The sequence below is a fragment of the Bicyclus anynana genome, chromosome 17 (genome assembly GCF_947172395.1).
Source record: "Bicyclus anynana chromosome 17, ilBicAnyn1.1, whole genome shotgun sequence".
NCBI lineage: Eukaryota > Metazoa > Arthropoda > Insecta > Lepidoptera > Nymphalidae > Bicyclus > Bicyclus anynana.
The window spans coordinates 10,434,011-10,444,883 of NC_069099.1; the positions used below are offsets into that span (position 1 = coordinate 10,434,011).

The 10,873-nt window shown below is 34.9% G+C and overlaps 1 protein-coding gene across 1 annotated transcript; it reads right to left on the reverse strand.

Moving 5' to 3' along the window:
- Positions 1-278: 278 nt before the first annotated feature.
- LOC112055792 (integrator complex subunit 3 homolog) lies at positions 279-10,860 on the reverse strand. The gene is made up of 5 exons (XM_024095997.2): positions 10,646-10,860; positions 7,889-10,489; positions 7,256-7,381; positions 3,335-3,463; positions 279-2,725 (listed from the first exon to the last, which is right to left on the reverse strand). Exons 1-5 carry the CDS (start codon positions 10,718-10,720, stop codon positions 2,660-2,662), a joined length of 2,997 nt encoding a protein of 998 aa, XP_023951765.1. The 5' UTR covers positions 10,721-10,860; the 3' UTR covers positions 279-2,659.
- Between the last annotated feature and the right edge of the window lie 13 nt (positions 10,861-10,873).

Here is a 10,873-nt window from a genome sequence, read left to right on the forward strand (position 1 = left end):
GTTAATATATTTTATATAACATTTTATAAACAAACCATACATAATTTAAAATAAATAAGTTATGAAATGACATGCGTTTTCTACCTTCATTTTTAATTTATTTGTTGTATTCAATAGCCTACTGGCGGCAAATTTGTAAATCCGCCACTGATTGAAGGCCTCATTGTAGGTATCTGATGAAAAATCATGAAGTTTAGTATTGAACATACTCTAAACCTAGAAAGTGTTTTTTTTTTTTTTTTAGTTGATACTAATGGGGTATTGAAAGAAAATAGTAGTTAGGGGAAATACTTTATTGATCCTAGTGTAAATGTATTTCGAAAATTGCATCAATACAATATATCTTTTGAATATAATTCTTGGTCTCATACCTTACAATTAAAATAAGTCCAACATAGTATGTATGTATGGATAAAAAAAAAGTATAACAATATGGTATTTATACAATAATAACTAAATACGAAATTTACAATGAAAACATGGCTTAATTATATTGTCCATCACCAAATTTCTTGATAATATTGTGCATTTTTTTCTTGGTGATGCCACGAGGCTATATTAATTTACACAATGTTTCGCATTATCTCCAACATCATATAAAACAAATTAATGTATATACTATCGAGTTAATTAACATGATTGTGGCAAAATTATTATATTATATAGTAACAATAATAATATTACACAGTAATATTAATTGCGGCGGTAGTTTACAATTATTGATAAAATGAAAAACATAATACAACGTAATTTATTTCTTATACACAAAATTGCAACTGAACTTATGACATGCTAAAAAATTAAGTTTTAGTCAATTAGATAAAATTGGAAGCCTGAGATTCGCACTATAAAATTTAATTAGAAAATGCCATCTTTGAATTAATATTGGTTTACACTTACGAGACACCGACACAGGTAGAATTTCATGTCGAATTTAAATGAACGCGTGTGAATGAATAATACAAGTATGGACAGACAAATGTGCGTCGCTGAATGGAAGAGACGGCTGCATAATAACGAATAATCACGCACATTAATGAACGGAGAAACCCACGTGGATCCAGTTGGAAAATAGCGCGCCAATAAACAGAGAAACGAATGCGGATAGTAGGAAAAAACCATGCCAATGAAGGGAAAAATGCGCTCGGATAGTCGAAAAATCTCGCGCCAATAAACGGTGAAACGGGTAGGTACGGGTAATCTAAAAATCGCACGCCAATAAACAGAAAAACGCGTGGGGATAGTAGGAAAATAGCACGCCAATGAAGGCATTAACGCACGCAAAATCAATAAATAGAGAAACGGGTGCGGATAATTTGAAAATCGCGCACCAATAAACGGAGAAACGGGTGTGGATAATCTGAAAATCGCGCGCCAAAAAACGGAAAAATGGTTGTGGATAATCTGAAAATCGCCCACCAATAAACAGAGAGACGGGTGTGGGTAGACGAAAAATAGCACGCCAATGAAGGGAAAAATTTTGCGCCAATAAACGGAGAAGCAGGTGTGGATAATCTGAAAATCGCGCGCCAATAAACAGAGAAACGGGTGGGGATAATCAGAAATTAGCACGCCAGTGAAGGGAAAAGTGCCCGCGGGTAGTCGAAAAATCTAGCGCCAACAAACAGAGAAACGGGTGGGGATAGTAGGAAAATAGCACGCCAATGAAGGCAGTGACGCGCGGACAGTCGAAAAATCTCGCGCCAATAAACAGAGAAACGGGTGCGGATAATCTGAAAAACGCGCGCCAACAAACAGAGAAACGGGTGCGGATAATCTGAAAAACGCGCGCCAATAAACTGAAAAACGGATGCGGATAATCTGAAAATCAGACGCCAATAAACGGAGAAACAAAGCCAAAAATATAAATGTGAACGGATGAACTAAAAAAACGCATGCGGATAAACGGCGAAACCCAAACGAGAGAATGGAGAAACACAAGCGGATGAGGATGACGGCTAGTACTGCTGCTGAAGGTGTTCTCATTATTATACAGAATATAATCAATGCATACAGTTCCTAGTTGAGAGATTTCAAGTTTTTTTTTAATCTTCATTTTCAAGCCGTTTGTTTGGTTGTATATTTTTTAATTAATAGATTTTTGATGAATCGGTTGATCTTGAGTTTTAAATGAAGATAAATTATCATGCCAATCAGCTGAAAGATTAATTGAATTTCGCTATGATTTTTTAAATATAATTTTAAAAACAATACCTTTGCATTTTTCGTCAATATTTAGATTTTAGATACATGAAAGAATTATCTATTGATGTAGACATTCGGTTCACGTACAATAAATAGGTATATGTGTCTAGAGTTATCAATCTGATCGGATGCTGTGAAAAAAAAATACAAACCAACAATATACCTACTATCCTTTATCATTTTTGATAATATTCATGTAATTTGTAAGCATTGTCTAATTAAGTCAAAATTCAGGCTCATTTAATTTAATTAATATTTACCTACAAAATTAGATGTTTTTTTCATTATATTGATGCCATTTGATGAAATGGATGACCTGGATACCTCTAAGAATTGCACTTCTCTCAAAATAATGGGGTAACGTATAATATTTAAATTACAACTATTATATTTTATTGTATTGTTGAGTTGCACTTTGGTGTCTAAAATTACCATGATTTTTCGATGAGATATGTTAATCGCTATCCGATATGGCTTTCTTTCGACGTTTTGCTTGTTTAGGCTTCACGATTTCTTCTTCCTGTAAAGGAAAAAATATTAATTACTACAATACAAGTTATTTGGGTAACTAAAATAGGTTTTATATGATATATATCTATAGATGATATAAATCTAGAATCTTCCTAAGCGCAAATCTCGAGGACGGCTGAACCGATTTTGCTAATTCTTTTATTAGAATACTCCTTGAATTATGAGGATTGTTCTTACAGAGTTTTTTTTTTATACGGTTTGGTGGGGGTAGTGTAGGGTTAGGGTAGTGTAGGGTAGGGATAGGGTAGAAGTGCACATAAGTCAAAGCGAAGCTTAACCGGGTCCGCCAGTAATTTAAATATCTATATATATATAAAAATGAATTGCTGTTCGTTAGTCTCGCTAAAACTCGAGAACGGCTTAACGGATTTATCTTATCTTGGTCTTGAAATGTTCGTGGAGGTATAGGGAAGGTTTAAAAGGTGAGAAAAAATCAAATAATTTCCGGGAAAACCCTAAAAACTGTCCTTTTCTAATTCCCATACAAACGTTTAAGAGTCAAGCGGTAGGGATAGGGTAGGGTAGAGTAGGGATAGAGAATAAGTGCACTTATGTCAAAACGAAGCTTGACCGGGTCCGCTAGTAATATAATGATTACCTCACTATCTTCATTAGATGAATGCAAGCTCGGATTGATCGGTAATGAATTGGACGCCAGTTTCCTAGCTCGTCTAGATATCGGCAGTTCATCCTCCCAAGCCAGTAAAAATAATTCGCTATATTGTCTCTGAAAGGAAGTAAAAGTTAAATTTTATTTTTATTTTTGAATTACAATATATTTACCTATTTCTAAACAAATTTCAACTGGGCGTATCTTACTTAAATAACACCTTATAGTCAGATTGAGTAGGTATTTTAAACTATGTAAACAAACAAAAACAGCTGACTCAGGTTTGCTCAACATTTTATCATTATTTACGAATATTATCATGAAATAAAACTTCCTGTGGTAAACAAATATTTTTTTAATTTTATATTCCTATATAATATATCCTGTTATTTATCAAACAGATAATGCTTCACTTATATTAAGGGTTCCGTAGGCAATAAAGAACTCTTATAGTTTTGTTTCTTTATTATGTAGAAGCAAGCATAAGGTTTCCTCGACATATTTAAACACATTAATCAAAACGGTTTTCTCGGAGGACGATAAGGGTGATTGATTCGTACGTTTCTTTTTTGGTGACGGAAACAATAGCAACGCGGAATAACTGCTCCGGCTAGTACCAGGCTCCGGTTCACTAATTTTCGTACTAAACTAAATAAAATTAATTAATTAAACTGATAAAAAACCCGACTGCATAAATGATAAAAAAACTGAAAAGAAAAAAAAAGCTCAGTCCAGAAGTGTAGAAAACAATTAGAAAACAGTCGGGACCTATTATATTGAATAGAATTTCGTCTACATTTTTTATTAGGTCCCGACTTTAGTTTGATCAATTTTTATATCATTTATGCCGGGTTTTTATATTTGTTTAATTAATTAATTTATTTCACACTTTTTAGTTACGATAGATGGTGAATTTCGGATTTATTGGTTACGTTTGTTACAAAGTACGATAATGTATACCTAAGTCCAACCGAAATTAAGTAAATATTCAAAAAATCTACGCAACCCTCGGTGGCCGAATCCGACTCGCACTTGTCCGATTTTTATAATCAATATATTTCTTTTAGTCTATTTTAGGTGTTTTATAACTACACTTCATAAACCTCGCACCTTATAGTCGTCCGCCTCGCGTATTATGTATAGACTTAATTAATATTAGAATTAATAAATAACGTTTTCCTAATTGTAGTTTTTTTAACATGGCCATGATATACTATTTTGAAATTCTCACAAAAATCCCTTGAATTTGATTCGCATGTTGAAATATTCACAAAAAAAAAAACTTCACCCCGATTCTATAGCGTCTCACAGTCGTCTTGTTGGTTTTTTTTTTCTAATTTCACCTATCTAAGAACACTTGGGTTATTAAAACAAATCTAACGTTATCTGAATTACGTAAATCCGTTCAACGGTTTGGAAGATATGAGGTAATAAAGAATATTACATACATACATACAAGATACGCGCGAAAAACATAACCCTTCTTGCAGTCGGGTAAAAACAGTAAACAAACAACAAATAAACTATAATTAACAATAACAACGAAACGAGAACAAAACGAAATAACAAAAATTACAAGGGAAGAAAATACGCACGACAGACTGGATTTAGTTAAAGAATCATTAACGAATACTGATATATAAGTAGGAGTATTAGTCATAGACAGCAAATAAAGTAGTGTTCTGTGCTGTGAAGTGTGAACTGTCAAATGTCAAATCTTCTTTCACTTATTAATACAAAATCAAAAAAATTATCATAGTATATGGTAATTCTGCAATAAATGAAAGGTTAAATTCACATTAAAATAAAAGAAATCATCGTTTTAATTACAACTTCTTTCTTCTTTTGATATGAAAATACGACATTTATAAAATAATTAAAGTTATAATTTAATTTTATAAATGCACATTTAATACCCATAAAACTCAATATCTTTATTTTTCATAATGGTTTGTGACTCATGTCTGCTTGGGTTCTTTTTATGTCGTTTGTATTGTTTTTGTGCAAACTCTATATATTTAACATAGAGGAATTAGAAATGGAAATGGATCGCACCCAAATGCAGCAACAAAATTGTCTGTCGTTTTTTGAAGGGTACGAGGTAAACTCAGTCATCGATAATATTTAACAAAAATAAATAATAAAATATTTAACAAGAATAATATAATCTGTACACAGAATATTAAATTAATGGATCGATGTTTTGCTGTTTGTTCGTTCGTTAGAAGAATAGTATCTATTTTTCTTTTAGATATGCTTGTTTTTATTACAAATTTATTATTTATTATAATTATGTTTTTGATGACCTCCGTGGCGCAGTGGTATGCGCGGTGGATTTACAAGAAGGAGGTCCTGGGTTGGATTCCTGACTGGGCTGATTGAGGTTTTCTTAATTGGACCAGGTCTGGCTGGTGGAAGGCTTCGGCCGTGGCTAGTTACCACCCTACCGGCAAAGACGTACCGCCGAGCGATTTAGCGTTCCGGTACGATGCCGTAACCGAAAGGGGTGTGGATTTTCATCCTCCTCCTTACAAGTTAGCCCGCTTCCATCTAAGACTACATCATCACTTACCATCAGGTGAGATTGTAGTCAAGGGCTAACTTGTAAACAATAAAAAAAAAAATCTTAGATTGCATCATCGCTTACCATCAGGTGAAACTGAAATCGAACGTCACGTCATCTTTTAGTGAATTAGAAGTTGTTGACCATTTTTCATGCCATTGAACTACTTACTACACAAACCGGAATGATTAGGGAGTTTTTTCAGTCGACGAAAACGATTACAACAATGAAACATCGATACGATATAAGTATACACGCGTTAGATCGTTGATTGATTGACAGAGAGGTAACGTCTTGCGAGGCAGGTCCTTCTATAATTAGTCCAAGATAATTAATTAATTGTATGTGAATCCGGGCTCAAAAGGGCTAGAACCCAGAGCCGTAAAGCTTATTATTAAAAATAAAATGTATGTAAATCGAAACGAAAAGTGTCGCTTAAAAGAACCTTTTTGAGTAGTATTATTGTTGTGTAAAAAACCTAAAGTTGTGGACTATAGGTATAATTATTGACATGTTATATGGTTGTTAAAGATTGAGCTATAAATTACTGAGCTTCTTCCAAGAAATCCTCCGTAAAAATTGGGCGCTTAATAGAGTTATTAAGCTCATGCCTTGGAGCTAGCTAAGCCTTAGGACCTGCTGGCCTATTGTTACAAGTTCCTCAATTGCGGGTGGTATTCACATTCATTATTTATGTTACTGCGGAGGGGAGCTATTAGTGTTGGTATAAATAAGAGGGTACTTGATGACTTGAGCTCAGTTGTTTGTTAGCGTGGACACCGTAACGCTGCTAGTTGCGTTAGTGATTTTGTGCAATAATGTTTTGTGTTGTAATAATTAATAATATTATAAGTTGTAATTATTGATCATAAATTAATTAATACGGGCATGGAGAACATGTGTTTCCTTTACCACAATGAACGTCGCTGCTACCCGTCACGTCATACTATTTACTATTTTGGTCCTTATTATAAACTTATTAAAATAAACATCAAATCACCTTTTAATTTACCTACTGTGTAATATCCACCAGTAAGCACCGGATGACGTATTACATAGAATCTAAATTTCGTATATGTCAACTAACATACGTCAAAGATAGTGAATAAGACTGCTGGTCTTAGCAATATCATTAATATCTCACACTGGTCTATAAAAAATCAAACATTCATCATCATCATCATCAACCCATATTCGGGTCACTGCTGAGCTTAACCCCTCTCATTCTTAGAGGAGACTCTCCTCTAAGAATGAGAGCGGTTAGGTTAATAGTCCACCACGCTGGCCCAAAATCTTAATCTTAATCATGAGCACATATGCAACATTAGTGGGTTTTCTATACTAACCTTTAAACTATCACTACTATTTGACTGTGATTGTTGTAAGGCTTTCTGCATGCACTCCATATTAAAAATTGACATATCATTTTGATCAACACAGCATACTCTTATTTGTTCTAAGTGACCTAAAACCTAGGGGGGGAAATTATAATATTAGTAAACAATAAAATTCAAAAAAATCATTATTATATACACATTCCTATAAGAATATCTAGAATGTACACATTCCTATAAGAATATCATTATGTAGCTAAATCAAAATCTATACTAATATTATAAATGCAAAAGTAAGTCTGTCTGTTTGTTACCTTTTCACGGCTAAAGTATTGCTGTAAAAATGGAGTATGTTCTCTGGTTTTCCTAACATTTCCCTTCACTGCTCTGCTCCTATTGATTGTAGCGTGATGAAAAGTATACTATAACCTGCCCATGAGTACCAAGTTTCGTTAAAATCCGTCAAGTAGTTTTTATTTCTATAACGAACATACAGACAGACGATAATTTTACTGATTGCATTTTTGGCATCAGTATCGATCACTAATCACCCCCTAAAAGTTATTTTGGAAATATATTTCATATACAGAATTGACCTCTCTTCAGATTTAGTATAAGTAGAAAATAATAAAGATTTTTACTAACTAATTCCGCTGACGGTGGCGCGTTTGGTGGAATGTTATGTTTCCCAGGGCGTTTTCTTTTATTAGGACTAGTCCCCGGATATCTGGTGCTTAGCAGTACTGCGAGCAGATCCCCAACCTTGTCCTCGTAGTCCTGGCACCAATACATTACTGTTGACACAACAAACGTATCCTCTTCCTCCACCGTCCTACAAAACATTTGTCTAACAACGTCTGCTGTAGGACGCTCCTGTTTCAACATTAAAAGCACTGAAGTCAACGCCTCTGCGTGCTCTTTATATGATAATTTCGGAATTATAGGCAATACATCTTCTACGGATATTTCGTGTGCTGTCAAAAGTTGCCAGAGACAGTATTGTTCAAACGTTTCCCAACTGAGACTTGTTGACAGCATAGTTGTTATGTCATCAGATTTGAACATCATTAGGTTGCCTTGTAGTGTAAGACATACAAGACGCTGCAGTTGTCCAGCGTCTAGTGTTGAAACTATTATGTGCAGCAATCTGATGTGGTTCTGTACTTGGTCTTTATATTCTCTATATACATCTTGTATTAACCACACCAGTATGTTAGCATCAGTCTCTTGACACTTCTCAAAGTCATCTGCTAAACTTTCAGCTACTTTTAATTCTAGATAACTACAGTAGTCCTTGTATACGCCTGCTTTGAATTTAACATTCCGCTTTTTGACCGGATCTCGCTCAGCGCGCTTTTCTCTTTCGTAACACACTTTCAAGTAAAACAGTAAACAGTATCCCACACATTGCACTGTTGCCTGGGAATTGATTTCTTTCAAAGTTTCTAATACAAGTTTACGTCTCCCCTCAGTACTGTTACCAGGGACTAGATATTGGAACATGGCAAAAATTGGTGAGTTCATTATAGTGTCGAGTTCTGTTTGTGATGGGAAACGACTCAATTTCATCGGTGGAGCTTCTTGAAGTATGGCAACGAACAGATCAGCAAGTGCTACCGGGGTTGGAGTTGGACTACCGCATGCATCTAGTAAAGCAGTAGCGGCTACAAATGTTCTTTCATCTAATAAAGTTTCGGCAAATGGACGTAGTATTACTGGTAAAGCTGCTGCCAATTCGGGCCTTTCTCTCGCACGTACTTCTGACAATGGCAAGTCATCATCATCCGTGTCCTCAGCAATGTGAGGAGGAGCATCGTCTTCGTCATCTGAGAATGCTGGCTCATCTGGTCCTCCTCTCGGCAACTCGTCATTTCCCTCATCACGGATACCAGAAACGCCTTCACCATTCCCGTTGCTACAGAATTCTTTGAATGTATCCCTGACAGTTGTGCGCAATTCTCTGTCCAATTTTGGAGAGTCAAATAATGGCTGCAAATTGGGTAATACTCGTTTCTCAATTATTTGCTGCAAGGAATTAAAAATGCCTTGTTTGACTTTCTCAGCAAACGGCGGATAAAAGTTTGGAATAATACGACAGAGAAAGTCTAATAATGTTGCAGTTACAGCAGGATGTGATCTCATTGAGTGATGCATCACAAGTATAGCTGGTTCTATATTCATAATATTATCTTTTTCAGAGTCATAAAACAGCCAATCATAAAACAGAGCCAGCTTAGCATTTGATGCTGCAACATTTGATGTACAAGTTGTTAATAGCCAACCAATAACTGCCCATCTTGGTATTATGTCTGAACAAAGTAATTCATTTGTAGGATGTATTACTCCAACAATAAACCGAATCATGTCACTCCGAAGCGACTGTGACTCAGGTGTGGCTAGATATTGTCTTTGAAACCACTCTTGATACTTTTTATGATGACCGAACCTCACTTGAGATGTTAGGAAAACTAATTTTCTTTCCATATCAGGGGTCAATCTGGATTGTAAGTAACGTCTTGAAGTTCTCGTTTGCAGTAGTTGCATTACACTATTAAAAGTTGGAGATAGTGTTTTAGAGTTTAGTAAAATTTCCTGCCATAGTTGGTTAAATTCTGGTATACGGGCAACATTTTGAAGCAATCTTACCAAGTCTCTTCCAAGAGTTAAAACTTCATTGAAATGCTCTCTTATTAGTGCAATAACAAAATTTACTTCCTTTTGTCTTAGTGCCATCAACTGTGGTATATTATGATCTTCAATTAATCTTAAGTATGTGTATACCACCATACATACAAGCACAGGGAATTTGTCAAGCCATACTCGATTATCTATATATATGTCTAAGAGAGATTCTACAAGGAAAATATTTTTTGGTGTGATGTCTCCACCAGACGCATAACGCATTAAGTTCCAGCAGACACTGTCAACACCAGTGACTGCATTTCTTATCATTTCTTTGACAAGCCATAAAAGTTGATTTCGGGTTGTGTCTTGAAACTTTAAATACCTTTCCAATATCAAATTAGACAAATTGTTAAGCACAGTTGTTAACCCATCTCTAGTAATAAGAGTGAGATCTCTGTAACATTTGGTGGCATTGTGAGGTTCTGTAAGAATAGACATAAGCATCCCAAGAGACACATCCTCATGATTTTTGCATACAGCATTGTTTAATGCGTCGTGAGCTTCCTTTTCACTGCAGTCCGCCACAAGGGATTGAAAAAAATTATAAGCCCTTTCATATCTCTGAAATAGTTAATATCATTTATCATTAGTAAGTTCAAAGTTTAAAATTACGCGCCACGATTAGTGGCGCCACCACCGACTTATTAAGGAAAATAAGATTTTACATGGCTGACTAAAATGATTCTTTGTTAGAAACTGTAAAAATGTACACAATACCTCTTCTATTTCATCCTTGTTTTCAATAGCGGTGCACACAAAAAGCCTGGGCACATTTGCCTTAGTCTGTTCCATATTTAGTTTATTTGTAAACTAATTAATAAAATAAAAATATAGCGAGTTCGCCTGCATGGCTATCGTAGGCGAAAAATATACATATGCAATATGTACATCACAGATTATATCGTATTATGTGCGCTTTGAATGTGTGTGTATTGTGACGCCATG

Excerpts from the sequence above, each read along its gene's own strand:
- LOC112055792 (XM_024095997.2), bottom strand. The coding sequence starts at position 10,720 with ATGGAACAGACTAAGGCAAATGTGCCCAGGCTTTTTGTGTGCACCGCT. Across the intron at positions 10,490-10,645 it reads ACAAGGATGAAATAGAAGAG|AGATATGAAAGGGCTTATAA; the intron begins GTATTGTGTACA and ends TAACTATTTCAG. Across the intron at positions 3,464-7,255 it reads ATAGTAGTGATAGTTTAAAG|AGACAATATAGCGAATTATT; the intron begins GTTAGTATAGAA and ends ACTTCCTTTCAG.